This window comes from Panthera uncia (assembly GCF_023721935.1).
Source record: "Panthera uncia isolate 11264 chromosome A3 unlocalized genomic scaffold, Puncia_PCG_1.0 HiC_scaffold_11, whole genome shotgun sequence".
NCBI lineage: Eukaryota > Metazoa > Chordata > Mammalia > Carnivora > Felidae > Panthera > Panthera uncia.
In genome coordinates, this window is record NW_026057578.1 from 88,672,203 (window position 1) to 88,689,438 (window position 17,236).

Genomic DNA, 17,236 nt, shown 5'->3' on the forward strand with positions numbered 1-17,236 from the left:
TTTGGTTCCAGGGCCAGTTCTTATAAATCCTAGGTCAGGGGTTGGCAAACTAATGCCCATGAGCTACATCTGGCCCACTGCCTATTTTTTTAAATAAAGTTTTCCTAATACACAGCCATGCCCATTTGTCCACATATTATTTATGGCTGCTCTGCACCACCATGACAAAGTTGTGTGGTTGCAGCAGGGACTGTGGCTCACAAGACCTGAAATGTTTACTGCCCAACCCTTTGTAGAAAAAGATTGCTGACCTGTGGTTTAGGTCTTACAAATTAAGAAATGGAGATCTTTTCCCAATTCGGAGAGAACTGACGTTGAGTAAGCCAGCGTAGCAGTTGGGCCAAGACTGGACCTTGGTCCCTGCTCTACCCTCTTCTGGCTCTGTGGGCCTGAGCGAGTGACTCAGCCTAGGTCAGCCAGGTCTCCCTCCTCCATCAGAGGGAAATGCAGTGCCTCTTTCTCATGGCTGCCTGAGGGCTGCGTGAGGAGTATGTTTGAGGCACGTAGCACCTTATGATTGCCCAACAAAGGAGGGTTTTCTCATGTGAAAAGATTTCCCTTCAATTTCCTTTAAAGAGTTGAACTCTGCTATTTTTTACTCTATTCTAGAAGCTAACATAAGGTAGCCTTTGATTTAGCACAAATGACAAGTTTAGATATTTTTGAGTATACTGTATCACAATTTCTGGTTTCCTGCAGAGCTCATTGTGACCTCTGGGACCCACCTGAACTCATCTGAGGACTGCTAAGGAGACAGCATGGCTCTGGCCCTCAGGGGTCTTACTTTTCTTTCCTGTTAGGTGGAGCACACAGTCCATCATCCCTGAGGGTGTTGAGGGGCTGCCAGGAGAGCTCCCCATTAGGGGAAAGTTCTTTAGACTGTCACCCTCTGCTGTGCCCCAGTGCATCATCTTCCCGGGTTTATTTTGCAGAGAAAGGTGACTTCCTGGCCTTGGACCTTGGGGGTACCAATTTCCGGGTCCTGCTGGTGCGTGTGAGGAATGGGAAGAGGCGCGGAGTGGAGATGCACAACAAGATCTACTCTATCCCACAGGAGGTCATGCATGGCACAGGGGATGAGGTGAGTCAAGGTGGCTTCTGGGAGGGGACCCCAGCAGACATTCACTTCTCACCCTGGAGGACAGTGCTTTCTCTGCTCAGCCATGGTCCCAGGGAAGGCTAGGTGGGCCAGGGCCCTGGCCTTGTCTTCACTCATGTTAGTGTCTGAGCTTGCATTTCTCCTGAGAGGAGCTGCTGGGGGCAGCCTGCCCTGGCCAGGGCCCCTCCCTCAGAGCCTGTCTTCTCCCTGCAGCTCTTTGACCACATCGTCCAGTGCATCGCCGACTTCCTTGAGTACATGGGCATGAAGGGCGTGTCCCTGCCTCTGGGTTTCACCTTCTCCTTCCCCTGCCAGCAGAACAGCCTGGATGAGGTAACCGCCTTCCCAGAGGGCTTGCCTGTGGGCTTTATGGACTCTCCACCAGCCAGAGTTTGGAGTGGGGCAGAAAGTTGAGCTGAGAGGAGGAAAAGAAGGGCATGAGTAAGCAGTTATGATGAGGGGCCTGTTGATGGGAATGATTCAGTTGGAACTGGTAGAGGTAAAGTAGGTAAGAATCTTAGGGATGATGATGATGCTAACCAAATATTAGCAACGAACATTTTTAAAGTACTATCTGCCAGGCACTGTGCTAGGCTGCCTATGTGCATTATCTTACTTAACGCTCACAGCAACTGTGTAAGATAGGTGTTCATATGCTCATTTTGCAGAAAGGAAAACAAAATCTATAGAGATGCCAAGTATTTTGCTTCAGATCAGAAGGCTTGGGAATAGCCAAGACAAGATTTGAATTCTGGTTTCCCGATACCCAAAGCCATGTTTTCAGTGATGCTCACCTGTCCCTGAGGCCTGTTTTGGGCTTGGGGCATTTTCATTAATCTTCTGTTGTTTAGATGCTCTGGTGCTTCTCTAGTCTTGGCTTTGCTTTTCATTCCCTTTCAACTTGCCACGCAGGAATGAAGCAGGTGGGCAAAGAGCTGGTGCTCTCACATATCCCAGACATGGTGTGTTGAGAATGTAGGAGAGCTGAGTAGGTCATGCTTGGGCTTATTCTGCATTGATTATCAGCATATTAGATGTTAGAATACTGTTGTCTAAGCAGTTGTTCCTCTGTCTCCATTGGTCTTCTAGAAGCTCACATGCGTGTTTACAACTGGTCAGTATGTGGTAGACAGAGTGGCCAGGGTACAAAAGGCATGATTCCTACTTGAGGTGCTTACAAACAAACTGTGATGTAAGCAAGCTCAGGAAGGCATGAGCTGCTGTTTGGAACGTGGTACTGATGGGGTTCTGAGGCCCTGAGGATGCGCAGTGTGATATTACCCGAGCACATACCTGGAAGGCATGAAAAATACTTGGATCATCTTCCAAGTCCAAAGCATGAGTTGATGGGGAAGAAAGGCAGGCAGGCCTGGCAGTGTGGAGGAGGGCATGTAGGTGGGAAATGTCACAGGTGTAGGGAGGTTGGTCCAGTAGGGAAGAAAGGCCAGCATTTCCCACAGGATCCCCGGAATAGCAACCCTCCTGTTGCTCAGCTGAGTTTTGTAAATGCTTCCTCCTCCTCCCCTCTGAGTTAAATTCATGTGCACCAGTACAGTGAAAGTTTTAGGATGTCGTGCAATAAAAACCCTTACCTAATCCAGTATTTCCCAACATGTGTCACCATTTGTCCAGTGTTAAGGGTACAGTGTTGCTTTTCACTTTTCTGTTCCTTTCCAGTTTTATTGAGATATTAACATGCACACTGTATAAGTTTAAGGTGTACAGCACAGTGATTTGACTTACATATGTTGTGAAATGATCACCACAAATAAGTTTACATCTGTCATCTCCTACAGATACAAAAAAAGAAAAAGAATAAAAGTGGTTCGTTTTCCTTGTGATGAGAACTCTTAGGATCTACTCTTAACTTTCTAATATACCCTATGGCAGTGCTTGCTGTTGCCATCATGATGTTCATTCCATCCTGAGTACTCACTTACCCTGTCACTGGAAGCTTATACCAATTCCCTCTCCCCAGTTTTTCTGATTCCTTTGTCTTTTCACATTATGTTTCTCAGTGTCAATGCACCGGGTTTTCAAAGGCTACTCCATTTACATCAATTTACCAAAGGGAATTACCAAACATGCAGAAAAATATTTACATGTTTCTTAATGAAACATTGCTTATTATAATGAAAACATTAGAAACTAACCCAATTGTTCAACAGTTGGGAAATAGTTAATAAGTTCTGAGCCATTCACTGCCGGGTATCAGCAACGAATGTTTTTGGAAGAAATTTCAATGATGTGGGAAAAAACTGGTGGTAAGACTAACAAAAATGTTTTTAAGAAAAAGATAATCTCTATAGTATAGAAACCCACAAAAAATACCTTCATCATCAGAAGATGAGAACATAGGACTCCAGTGTGTTTGCTTCTAGGATTTTCCTGCTGAAATATTTTTAAATAGACATGCCTTACTTTTCATGCCAGCATGTATCTATCTTTAAGAGTTTATCAGGTAACCCAACAACATATTCACTGTTTCTACCTGCATGGTAAGATTCCAGGTCATTGTGTTAGATTTCATTCTTTATGTTCTAAGTTTCTGTAGGGAGTACGTGTTCCGTCTAGCACTGTGAAAATTAAGAGCAGATCAAACAGAGGCTGCGTTCTCTCTGTTGTTCAATCGGTCTGTGAGCCGGGATCTGCTCTGGTAAGATTGTCTTATTGAGTGGAAAATCAGCAGGTGCTGAGGCCCAGAAGCCCCAAGCTGCCTTGACCACCTCGTGGCCCTGGGCAAGTCTCCCCAGCTTCACGGGCCTCTCTGCGTGTCTTATTATTAAGGACCACCTGAAATAATGTTATTTGATCATTCTGTAAACTTGAAAGTGCTAAATATAAAATTTCATTAGAGATGTGAAACTAATTTGTAGGCAAGACAGCTAGAGATGGGCACACAGTTGTTTGGATGTAGGTATGTAAGCCAAGACACTGCTGGGATCATGTCTTATTTTTCCAAATCTGGGATCTGAACACAGCGTGACACATCCAGGTTGACTTGTGACTCTAAACTCCTGGGCCATGAAATGCCAAGCAGGGGTGAGGCTGAGCAAGGCCTGGAGAAACCATGAAAGAGGGTGGGTAGTGAGCACACAGTCCATTTATGGATTCTGGCCTTGCAGGGAGGTGGCCCAATAGTTCTTGATGCTGTTTTCCGATGGGTTCCAGCAGCAAAGAGGAAACCGGGGGACAATAACCGAAACACTTCTCCCACATGTAAAATCTCCATGTGTGTATTCCCCAGGGGGCCCTGTGACACGGCAGACGGCCACATTAAAGACGAGTGGCTTATGGGTGACTCTGAAGAGCCTAGAGTGCTTCCCTCACTGGGATGACGTGAAGCCTAGCTGTCACCCAACTGTCACCCAAGCAAGGCACTTGTTCACACCATCCTGGAATTTGACAATGAAGAGACAGACTCTGACCCTTCTGATGTGAATATAGGACAGGGCAGAGCAAACTGCTTTTCCCAGCAAAAGAAACACTTGTATAGAACTTAGCTCCCTGCAGGGACAGTGATGTGGTACTTAGGGGCCCATGGAGTCAGCTGGCCTGGGGGTGAGTCCCGCTCCTCTCCCCTAAGCTTCAGGCCTTGGGCAAGTTACTCCAGAGCCACAGTTACCTAGAAAATGGGCACAATAATGATAACTATGTCACCAGTTTGCTGTGAGGATTAAACAATGGAACACACGCATAGGGGGTATGCAATCATTTGTGGGAGGGATGATTGGTCATTAAAGGGAATCTGTACTACCTGGTGAGGTTGAGAACGAGAGGCATAGCCGGGCCCCGGGAATGACACAGGAACCCTCCTCTGCTGTCCTCATCTGTGCTCTTATGTGACTTTTAGAGCATCCTCCTCAAGTGGACTAAAGGCTTCAAGGCATCGGGCTGCGAGGGAGAGGATGTGGTCACCCTGCTGAAGGAAGCCATTCACCGGCGAGAGGTGGGAGAGGCGTGCCACGAGGCCCAGAATGACCCGTGTTCGGAAAGTGGGGAAGTGTTGGGTGTGGTTGCGTGGGTTAGGGGGAGAATTAGCGTGGTCCTTCGGTGGTGACCGAGTGTCCGCTGCGTGTCGAGCCCTGCTCTTGGCACTGGGGATTCAGGAATGACCACAACAAACTCTGGTACTATAAACAAACCCGTGAGCTAATGTCAGGTGCCTTAGAGCTGTGAAGAGACATGAAGTCAGGTGAGGACAGAGTGAGTGGGCTGGAGAAGGGCACTCCTAAATAGCACAACCGGGAAAGGTCTCTGAGGAGGTGACATTTGAACAAAAAGTGAGAATGAGCCAGGCTGTATCAAATACACTTTCTATACATATCAGTCTCCCTTGCAAGGGTCTGAAAGAACATGTTGTGGTTCTTTGGTGGACTGGGGATCTGCTTTTGCCCTCTTAGGAGTTTGACCTGGATGTGGTCGCCGTGGTGAATGACACAGTTGGGACGATGATGACCTGTGGCTATGAAGACCCTCACTGTGAAATCGGCCTCATTGTTGGTAAAGCCCCAGCAGTCCTTCCTGCGCTGTGACCCATGGCCTCAGACGGGTGTGGGGACGGTGCAGAGTGAGGCCCTGACGCGTTTGTGATTGGCAGGCACGGGCAGCAACGCCTGCTACATGGAGGAGATGCGGAACGTGGAGCTGGTGGAAGGGGAGGAGGGCCGGATGTGTGTCAACATGGAGTGGGGGGCCTTCGGGGACAACGGGTGCCTGGACGACTTCCGCACGGAATTTGATGTGGCTGTGGATGAGCTTTCTCTCAACCCTGGCAAACAGAGGTAGTTACCCCAGTGCCTGCGAGTCCTGGTACATGTACCCCAACTGCACTGTAGCAAGTGGTCAGATCCTCTGCAACAGCAAGTCCCAGGACACCTGTTTCTGAGACATCAATAGAAGAAATTTCCTTGGCAAGGGTTTTCAAATAACATCTGGGAAGTACCACCGCTTGGACTATGACACCTTCAAAATCCAGTTGGGAAAACAAGAGTTGTGTTTTGAGGAGCATTTCTTAAAGGGAACTGGTGACACAGGTTTTAGAAGGATGAAAAGATGTAAAGGGGACACTGAGGAACACAGAGCTAGGAAATGTCAGAGGCAGCCTTCCTACCACTGCCTGTGAGAACAGGAAGGGATGGTGTTAAAACCTAGGTCTGGGACTGTGAGGAAAGACAGTTGAGTCATCTGCTGATAGTAGGGTAAAGAAGCTGGTGTAACAGAGAGGAACAGGAAGCAAACAGGAGTCTCTTCCTCCTCCTCATCCATTCATTATGTAGCATCCTCTATAGTCAGGACTGGACAAGGGCCAGCCCTAGCCTCACAAAGCATGATGGGGAGGTGCTCTGAGCTGCGAGCACACTTCCTATTGGGGAGATGTTGTGTGTAGTGTTTCCTAATTGGATTAATCAGGGACCATAGTTCTGCAGAATATACTTTGGTCAAGAGTACAAGTCACAGACGAAAATGCCTCTAGGGGCCAGATAAGTGTCATTAATGAAAGAAAGGGTGGGACAAGATGGAGTGGGGATGGGGGTCTTGGTTGCAACTGGGGGCCTCAGCTTTTTTAAAGGCACTATTGAGGGCCAAAAGGCCCTCAAGCCACCGAGCTGTCACATCAGTTCTGGTGGCCAAGACCGGGCTTCTCCAGTTGGCACTCAAGTAAAGTGATAATGATTAGTTTGGAGAGAAAACATGCTGAATGTCTGATGAAGTTAAGGATTAAGACTCAGCATCCTGCCATTTTCTTGGAGATGGGGTTTGAGTGTGTTTTCCTTCTTGGAATTGGGAGTAAGCACCAGAAGGGAGATGAGCCCAGAAGATGGAGATGATCCCAGGGAACCCCATGGGCCTCAGGCACTGTAGTCAGTTTTGCCGAAGGCTGTGGGTCAATGTATGCAGATACCAGGAATCCTGCCCAAGTGAATCAAATAGCACTTCCTTTCCCACCAGGGGGAACCTGCATGCCCTCTACTTTCTAATGTGCTGGGCATCTCACCTTCCTGCTTAACCTCCATGCACATTATCTGCATTGCAGGTTTGAGAAAATGATCAGTGGCATGTATTTGGGCGAGATTGTCCGTAACATCCTCATCGATTTCACCAAGCGTGGGCTGCTCTTCCGTGGCCGCATCTCAGAACGACTCAAGACAAGAGGAATCTTTGAAACTAAGTTCCTGTCTCAGATTGAGAGGTGAGAATTTAGGGCCCGAGGAAGGGTGGGACCGTATCCTCCTTCTCATGAACAGACAAGCTGAAGGATTTCCGTAGCTCAAGTAAGGTCGGGGCACGGCTTACATAAAGGTCAGTTTAGTAGCAAACACATTTGTTGTCTATAGTGTTTATTTAAAGTTATGGATAGTTGGCATTTTAAGGGCAAATATATAACATTCTCATGAAAAATTCTGCTGAGCTGGCACAAGGCACCCCCTCACCCCCCATGCAAAGTAATGTGGGTGGGTTTTAGATCAACTATCAAAGGTAGAAAGATACCTGCTCATAGGATATAAACTGGAATGCACAAAGGAAACTAGCCTATTAAAGTGCTTGCACCTGGCGGGAGGGTGCTTCTTAACTGCTGCTGTGGTAATAAGGCAGCCAGGATCGAGTGAAGATTGGCATGCCAGGCAATGGCAATGCAGAAGAAATCAGGCCATGTGGTGGCTCATTAAAGCAAAAACCCCCTCCTCCAGTCTAATGGGAGCAAAGACCGTTCCAAATTACCATAGTGAATTTTGGAGCCCTTTAATAATTAATGCTATGCATTACTGTCAGGTGTATGGGAAAACAGGAACTGGATGACTGGCATGAGTGGGGCTCCAGGACATCTGCACCAGTGAATAGAAAGAATATGTTCTAGTGTGCATGTCTGTCTGTGTGCAGGAAGCTGATTCCAGGGTTCTAAAACAGCTCCCTTTATATAATATTTATTTTTTTACCATTGTATTTACATTTGTTTCCTGAGCCGCGAGTAGTTATCAGACCACCCCGGGTGGGGGAGCAGAGACAGAACAGGGTCTCTGCTGGCAGGTGATGCTTGTCCTGCTGACCTGTGGACAGCAATAAGAAAATGGATAAGAAAGCTGAAAATGCCAACTACAAGCATTGTCACTGTCTTTATTCTTTCCAAATGAGTGGAATACATAGATGGTGAATTTCCTTTTTTCTTGAGTGCCAGTTGTATGGTAGCAGTGCCCTGCCTCGCCTGGGCAAACTGGAATAGGAGCTCGTTTCTTTACGTTCCCGTCACACTCAGGTGGGCTCCGTGTGGTCCAGTGGGATGAGCATGGGTTCCTGAACTGAGTTCAAGAACAGGATCCACCTCTCAGGGAGCTCCTACGTGACCAGTCCCCTGGAGTGGTGGGTGGGCCACCAGCCCCTGGTGTATGTGACTGACCACTCCGTCTGTCCCCTCCCCCCCACCCCCCCAGTGACTGCCTAGCCCTGCTGCAGGTCCGCGCCATCCTGCACCACCTGGGGCTCGAGAGCACCTGTGACGACAGCATCATCGTCAAAGAGGTGTGCACGGTGGTGGCACGGCGGGCGGCCCAGCTCTGTGGTGCGGGCATGGCCGCCGTGGTGGACAAAATACGAGAAAACCGTGGGCTGGACACCCTCAAAGTGACAGTAGGCGTGGATGGGACCCTCTACAAGCTACATCCTCAGTGAGTGCCTGACCTCCACTCTCCTTGTCCAGCTTTCTTTCTCCATCTGTTCTTTCCTTGCTTTTCCTTCCTTCCTTTCTCTTCTTAGTTTATAGCAAAGCACCTGACATTCCAAATGAGTGTCTATAATATATATGCTTTACTTTAAAGGTTAAGAACCAGAAGTAGGTCTGTGTTTTACCACCCAGCTTGGAAGACTCAGGCGCTACGCCCCTGTCCCCTGCCAGGGAAGGTACTCTGGTGACTTAGTCCCTTGCTTCCTTTCCCTGCTTATCTGTGTATGCATCGCTATGGTTCCGTTTTACTTAATTTTGAGCCTGCCATAAGGGGAGTCCTATGGCATCTCCTCTTTTGTGACTGGCTTTCTGCACACAGCATTTATAGCTTTGAGACGCATCCACATGGAAGAATGCAATTGCAGTTCATTAATTTTCAGGGCTGCATAGCATACCTTTGAATGAGTATACTATAGTTTACTGTTCTGCTAATGGATATTGGGTTATTTCTAGATTTTGTCTGTTACAAACACTGCTCCTGTGAACATTCTAGGAAATGTAGGGGAACTCTGGAGCGAGATATTTTCTGCAGTTTGGTGTGGGGGCTGGTAGATTATAGCCATGACTGTTTTTGTAAACATGAGCCATGCCCACTCATGTATATGTTGTCTCTGGCTGCTTTCACTCTACAATGGCAGAGTAGTTGCCACAAAGCTGAAAGTGGATCTACTGTCTTGCCCTTAAATTTTTTTTTTTTTTTTTTTAGAGAGAGAGAGAGTGTGCACAAGCATAGCATGGGGGAGGGGCAGAAGGAGAGAGAGAGAATCTCAAAACAGGCTCCGCACTCAGTGCAGAGCTCTTGGCAGGGCTCGATCTCAGGACCCTGGGATCACGACCTGAGCTGAAATCAAGAGTCTGGATGTTCAACTGACTGAGCTACCCAGCCTCCCCTGTCTGGCCCTTTTTATAAAGCGTGTCCTTCAAACTTCCCCAATGTGGAAGCACTGAATTTTCTTTTCTTTCTACACTTTTTCCTGTTTTTCCATCTCTCTTCTTCTCTCATCAGCCATTGTTCCTCTCCCTTCTTCACTCATTTGCATTTGTTTTGAATGAATCATTTTTAATTTAGGAAGTACCCCAATCCCTTCCCCCCGCCCCTCCCCCCTACAAGCTTTTCAGCTCGAAGTTAAAAGAACAGAGCTGTTACCCTGGTCTGGGCAGTAGGTGAGGCAGAGTGAGGAAAGAGAGACTCCTCTATTGAAATGTTGCCTGCTCGCAGCATGACTGTTTCTCGAGGAGTTGAGAGACTTGCCCAGAGTTTACACAGATAGTTAAAAGAGGGAAACTTGAGAAGTCGCAAGTCCCTTGTCTTGATGGTCAATGTCACTGAAGAGTAGGAATCTTGGTCCCAGAGGAGAGTTGGGAGGGGGACAGAAGCCAAGCCACTGGCACTGAGGCTTGCTTCATAGATGAGGAGGCCTTCCTGACCCTGCTATGTTGGGGTACATGGTGACCATCTCTTTCTCTAGTCCCATATTGAAAGGCTCTGTGATCACCGTAATGGGCCTACAGCCACCCATGAACCTGCTCCTTTTATCTTTAGTGGCATTTTGGATTAGATGTGGATCTGATGTGAGTCCATACCCCTGGAAAATGAAGTTTCAAGTGCATGGGGCTTTATCTTCCAGAATCTAGGGACAAGATATGACCTTCTGCAGGGTATACTTGTGATGCCTATGACTGTTGAACTTCTCTTCCACTGATTACTTTTTTTAAAATTTAAATTTATTTTTATTTATTGTTTTTTAATTTAATTTTTTATTTTTAAAAATTTACATCCAGGGGCGCCTGGGTGGCGCAGTCGGTTGAGCGTCGGACTTCAGCCAGGTCACGATCTCGCGGTCCGTGAGTTCGAGCCCCGCGTCGGGCTCTGGGCTGATGGCTCGGAGCCTGGAGCCTGTTTCCGATTCTGTGTCTCCCTCTCTCTCTGCCCCTCCCCCGTTCATGCTCTGTCTCTCTCTGTCCCAAAAATAAATTAAAAACGTTGAAAAAAAAAATTTAAAAAAAAAAAAAATTTACATCCAAATTAGCATATAAAATCTTTTTAATGTTTATTTTTTGAAGGAGGGAGAGAGACAGTATGTGAGCGGGGGAGGGGCAGAGAGAGAGAGACACACACACAGAATCCAAAGCAGGCTCCAGGCTCTGAGCTGTCAGCACGGAGCCCGATGCGGGGCTTGAGCTCACGAACCGCGAAATCATGACCTGAGCCGAAGTCGGATGCTTAACCGACTGAGCCACCCAGGCGCCCCTGATTACTTTCAAGAACACAGCTTCCAGAATCTCCGATGATTGTCTTACAAGGATCTCTGCTCCCCACTTGCCTGCTATGACATAGAATTTGGGCATGTTGCCAGCCTTCACAAGCCTTGGTTTTCAGATACACGATACAGAGTGTTTAATACATGGTAGCTGTCGTCCTCTTGGTCATCTTAATGATTCTTGGGTTTCCAGCATAACTTCTTAGGGTCTCATCTCTGAGGACACAAATCAATCATGGCTAAGGAAGTTTTTTTTTCCTGTGTCTTCCTCCCCACGTTTACAGCTTTGCCAAAGTCATGCATGAGACGGTGAAAGACCTGGCTCCGAAATGTGATGTGTCCTTCCTGGAGTCAGAGGATGGCAGCGGGAAGGGGGCAGCTCTCATCACTGCTGTGGCCTGCCGCATCCGTGAGGCTGGACAGCGATAGAGTCCTGAAATTGGAAGGGACTTCCTGGAGTTCCCTCTCTTCCCTCCTTTAAATTATAAGATGTCATCCCCTGTGTCAGAGACAGACCCCTTGGGTTTTCTTTGGCAGAGGAAGACCCGTCGGACTGGGTGTTGTCTCTATGTGTACTCACTGCAGAGTTCAGCGCCCAAGACTTAGCCCTCCTGAGATAAATAGGTTTTGAAGTAAGGACTTGTTCATACTTGTCACAACTCTTCCTTTGGTTCTCTGAAAACTTAAGAAGGCAAATTTTAACCTTTAGTAATCCCCCTGGCCAAATTCCATGTCCCTGTATAATCTCACAGAATGGGGACACTAATGAAAAGATACGGTTGCTTCACCATGGACCCTGAACGTGACATTTCTAGGTAAAGAGCATTCCCCAGTATGGAGGTGGATGTCGTTTCTGCTCTGAGATCTGTGGGGATCTCCAATAACTTGAGCCTGATCCTCCACAGGCAGAAGTGGCGGGGTGGGAGAAGAGGCAGTGATGGAGGGAAATCCATGGATAGCCATGTGACGGCCCCTCTTTAACCTCACTTTTCAAGCCTGATGGGTTCCAGCGATGCTCTTCCTGGAATTAAAGCATCCCGAATCTGAGCAAGCAAAATCAAAGCCATGAGTTGACACATCCTGCAAGTGGGCTTGTCATATCTCCTTGTGGGTTCCTGAGTCATCCATGAGCAATGGACCTTTGGGGGGATGGGGAGACTTTTTTGGTCTGTTTTTAAAATTTTTCCTGCAGAAGTGGAAACAACCCTACTTTCATTTTAATTTATGTTTGAAATTTATTTACTTCATGAAGTACATCTACTCCTTTATCTTGACACTGTATGTAACGATGGGCTGTATGTAATGTATTTATATGTCAATTTGTTATGTGTATAAATACACAGGGTGTCTTCAGACTTGGCCTCTGTAGTAGATGAGCGTAATTTCAGGATGGAAGGTTAAGATGCTGACAGGTTACTAGAAATACCTCATTCGCCTGCGGGAAGAGAAGGGAAGCCTCTTCAAGGTGAGTGAATGGCCAAGTAGCTCCTTCCCGGCTCCTTTTTAACTTGCAGACTCAGAAACGTGGAAGGCAGGGAACAGTGAGGGAAGCTGGGTCTATGGACTGAAAAAAACCATAGCGACTGGCTGCTCTGTCTACACCTTCCTGGGGCAATATTACCCAGGCTTTTAACCAAAGGAAACAGGAATCATTTCAGACAGACTCACTGCTTAGGAATTATCATTCTTAGGGCAGTCAGTAGTATTTTTTAAGCTCTCCAAGAAGATAAAGGAAGCCACCAAAAACATTAAAAAAAAAAAAAATCTGTTAATAGCAAACCAAAACTGAACAATGAAACAATCAAACAAAGAAAACCTCAGGGACAACACTTTTGGTGGATTTGTGCCCTCCTAGCAAAATCGGTTTGTTTCATAAATGTTTTATGAGAAGCATCGTCCAAGGGCTTCTCTAGGCTGAGCTGTTTTTATACACAGTATTTATTTCAAACTGTTGGTACGGTTGGGGGGAGTGGGGTGGCATAAAATCTTGTATACTCTTACTTTTCAGGAGTGCAGTTAATTCTGAGTCCAAAAGCCCATTTCTTCCCTAAAATATGCACCCACACACACTGCAACTACATGGTAAAGAGGGAATGGCCCCATAACACTATTGAGTAGGAATCAAGGATGAAAACAAGGAAGGAAAGACACGACTCAGTAGCACCCAGTTTTTGCACATCTCTCACACTTGTACTGAGAACAATGTTTAAGTTTGTATATCACTAAAGAATGCCCAAGAAGTAGAGATGATTTTTAACTTTTAAACTTGAAAATTAGGCACTGTGTATGAAATTGCACCTTTTTTAAAGGTAGTGCTGTGTGTGTGGCTATTACACATGTGTTGTTGGTTTCCAAAAAGGAATGCTGGAATATGCATTTTGAATGTTTGTGTTCCCACAGTTAGGTGACAGTTCCTTGCTGATGCTGCTTTGCCTGATGTAAATATGGTGAATCTCAATCTTTGACCGGGATGTGTTGAATCTCAAATTATTGAGCACTCAGTCTAGTAAAGATGTTGTCATGTATAATAAGGAACTAGTTGAATTAACTATGTGATGTTAACTATTAATAAATTTTAACATTTTTCAAAATATTCAGTGTGTGATTCCTGAGAATTTTGAAGAATGTACTCATCTTTTGAGCATATGAGGATGTTCTAACTGGTGTGAGTAATTAATGAGTATCTTGATTTTGACTGTATGTGCTTGCTTGACAGGCATGTGGCCAAGACTTGGTCTTGACCCCAGATATTTCTCTTCTCAGAAACTCTGTTCCAATGGAACTGGAAGATAGATGACCTTTCCTAGGCCGTTTTTGAGCCTGTAACTTTCAAGCATCGGTGAAGAACCATGACTGGTGCAGCAGAATACTGTTTAGGGAGTTTGGCCGAGATATTAGCAGAGCCTTCAGGGGCCTGTGGCTGGTCTCTGTAGGCATGTGATTCACATTCAGGATATAAAGCCCTTACTTACGTGAACATCTAAAAAACATGCGCGTCTATTCTCTCCTTACCTTTCCTCTCTCTCCAATAAACAAAATACAGACTTGGGCAATCCATTCCTCACAAGACCCTGCTGACATCCACTGACATGGCCCTCCCTGATTGACAGTGAAATTATGGAAGCATCCCATACACTCTTGTTGCAAGCGCTAACTGGTACAACCATTTAGGGGGAAACAGGCAATATACAACAAAAGCATGTTTTGTGTAATTTTCTAGAAATTTGTGCAGAGGAAATGGATAGTTAGAGACCAAGATTTCACTTCGAGGGTATTGGCTACTGTGTGATTTATAATAAAAAAAACGTTCACTCCATACAGTGGGTCTGCCCACCCTGTGTGAGGGTCTGGTCAGGAAGACAATCTATTCCAGTTGGTTATACAGGTGATGAAAGAGCTGAGGAGCCAGAGTATGGAGAAGCAACCCAGAGATTAGCAATGTCCAAAAGATCCATTTCCATCCCACTGGCTGGACCAAGTCCAAAAGCTGGGGGGAGGGGTGCGGGGCGGGGGGGGGGGCGGCGGTACAGGAGCTGGAACCACAGACTAGGGAGGAAGTCAGTTAGAAATACCCTGGCTTCTCCCTCCCATCTTCTACTTTTTTGCAGTGTCTCCATTGGCTGAACCCGGCAAGGAGCCAGCTGGAAAGGGAGACTGTGACCCGTGGAGGGTGGGGCCTGGACCTGAGCAATAAGTAACTTGCATGGACCCCATAAAACCATGACAGTGTTGTAGAAGGGTATTTAATATCATAGAAAATGTTGACAACATGCCGTTGCATGATGCAAGTGTGTTACACAACAATATATTATGATCCTGTTTTTGTTAGGAAATTATTATCTACAACAGGATTAATGTGTTACCCTGAATGTCCCCTCTGCCTCGCTGGACAGTGGACACAAATGAGGCCTCCACCTCTGTGGTAGCAGCTGTAGCACCCCCTCAGCTGGCCCTCCACCCCTCTGGGATTTGGGCACCTCCACTTGGAGACCTCAGCAGTCCCCACCCCCATGCTCACGCTGCTTCTCTGCCCAGCTCCTGCCTCTCCTCCAGAGGGTCCCTTTCAGCCGCCCGGGAAAACCATTTCCTTCAAACAATGGACAGTCTGCACCCAAGTCGCTTGAAGCTGGGAAATAGCTTTTCCAGCTTCTGTCAAGCCCATTGCACCTTTTTTCTTTTTTCTTTCTTTGCTGTTTTGTTTTCTGTAGGCCCCAGGTGCAGAAGGCTAAATTACTCATACTCCTCCTCAGTTCAGCACATTTATTTTCTAGGCTTTGCAAGGACTTAGCTTTTTAAAAAATCTACTTAGTCCCCTTTATCCTCATGTCTCTTTCCCATTCTCCACTCATGACCAGCGATCGTGTTATTGTGTTGATGTGCACCTTACTTGTGTGTCTTTATGAAGCATCTATTGCTTTGTGAGCATGCTTTTTAATTTAAAAATGTTGGTTATAAGTCTTTTTTTGCTTTCCACTAGGCATCACGCTTTTAAAGACCCATAGATGCTGCTGTGCATACAGCTAATCCATTACTTACAGTTACTGCACCACCTCCCATGTGCGCATGCACCGTTTTCCCACCCAGGCTCCCAGTGCTGGGCGTGTGGCTCGACCCCTCTCTGGCAGCACAATCATCACTGCGGGGATCATCTTTACACATGTCCCCTCAATCATCTTTGGATGATCTCTTTGGGCACATCCGCAGGAGCAGGCTAGCGGGATCACAGGTGGTGCATTTGCTTAATCTGATCCCATATTGCCAGGCTCCTCTCCTGAAAGGCTGCCTCAGCTTCCAATCCCCCAAGAGCGAATCTCCCGCAACCCTTGGCATTATCCAGCTTCCTAATTTTTATTAATGTGCTGAATGTAAAGTGAGATTGTAAGGTTGTTTTAATTTACATTTCTCTACGATAAGGGTGAGCATCTCTTTATATCTTTCTTAGCATTTTATGGTCTTTTTCAGTTAACTGCCTGTTCATTCTCTGCTGATTTTTTAACCAGGGTTTTTTTTTTTCCTTGCTGATTTACCAGAGTCCCTTGTTTAATGTAGATATTAGTCTGTTGTTGCTTTAGGTGTTACATATATCTTCTCCCAGTATGTTATGTTTGTTCACAGCATCCTTTGGTGATAGGAGTCCCTCTCTTTTGGTGTAAGCAAATCCACCCATCCGTTTTGCTGTATGGCTGGTACTTCTGACCTTTCTCACCCTTAGCCCACTAACATTGTCTTCTGTTAATTTTATGTATAGTTTTACTTTTTACTTAAAAGGGTTAATGTAAAAAAAACCCTGTGGTCATCCATCTTCCCTGTGGTATCAGGTAGGTTCCAGTTTTGTTTGGGTTTGGTTTTTCATGCCGTTAGTGTTCGTCTGCCCTTCCCCACTGATTTGTGGCAGCTTTTCTGAAGTGCGTGAAGTTTGCAAGGGTCAGTCTCTGAGTGCTCCTTTCTGCCCCGTCGATCTCTTTTGTTTGTTCTGGAGCCAGTAACACTTTTTACTACCATGACTTTCTAGAGTGTCTTAATATCTAGCAAACCAGTCTCTCTCCCTCTTTTCTTTTTCAGACTCGACTGTGCTAGTCATGGTCCTTTATTCCTCCACGTAAATTTTAGAATAAGCTTATCAAATCTCTGAAGAAAAATCGGCTCAAAGTTTGATTAGGGTTACAATGAATTTAGCGATTTTCAGAGTGGAACTGGCCTTTTTGCACGTTCACAGGAGCATAGAATGTCTCTGCGTATTCATCTAATCTTTTCTGCCTTTTCTAAGAGTTTCAAAGTTTTCTCTATAGTAGTTTTGTGAATTCTTTGTGAAATTAATCCCCAGATAGTTTATACTTGCTGGACATGGTCCTTGATTTTCATTATATTTTCTGGCTGGTTATCGCAGAGTGTCTCAGCCTCAGCACTATGACATTTGGGGCTGGATGATCCTTCGTGGTGAAGATGGTCCTGTGTGTTGTAGGATGCTAGCAGCATTCCTGCCTTTCACTCATCAGGTGCCAGCAGCACCCCTTCCCCAGTTGTGCCAAAATGTCCTCAGACATTGCCAAATGTCCTCTGGGGATGGGGCTGTCACATAAATAACTGACACCCAGTATTTTATCCCCAATATTGCACGGGCATGTCTTACTACGTAATTATTTATTGCTTATCTGA

At 46.2% G+C, this 17,236-nt stretch overlaps 1 protein-coding gene across 1 annotated transcript in view; it reads left to right on the forward strand.

The window, feature by feature from the left end:
• The window catches only part of HK2 (hexokinase 2), a 62,671-nt gene extending 48,155 nt beyond the window's left edge, over positions 1–14,516 (forward strand). Inside the window, exons 11-18 of the mRNA XM_049651789.1 lie at positions 933–1,081; positions 1,313–1,432; positions 4,953–5,048; positions 5,503–5,602; positions 5,700–5,883; positions 7,137–7,292; positions 8,530–8,763; positions 11,365–14,516. Coding sequence (XP_049507746.1) covers positions 933–1,081; positions 1,313–1,432; positions 4,953–5,048; positions 5,503–5,602; positions 5,700–5,883; positions 7,137–7,292; positions 8,530–8,763; positions 11,365–11,509 — 1,184 coding nt within the window. The 3' untranslated portion in view covers positions 11,510–14,516. The remainder of the gene's footprint in view (positions 1–932; positions 1,082–1,312; positions 1,433–4,952; positions 5,049–5,502; positions 5,603–5,699; positions 5,884–7,136; positions 7,293–8,529; positions 8,764–11,364) is intronic.
• The last annotated feature ends 2,720 nt before the right edge of the window (positions 14,517–17,236 follow it).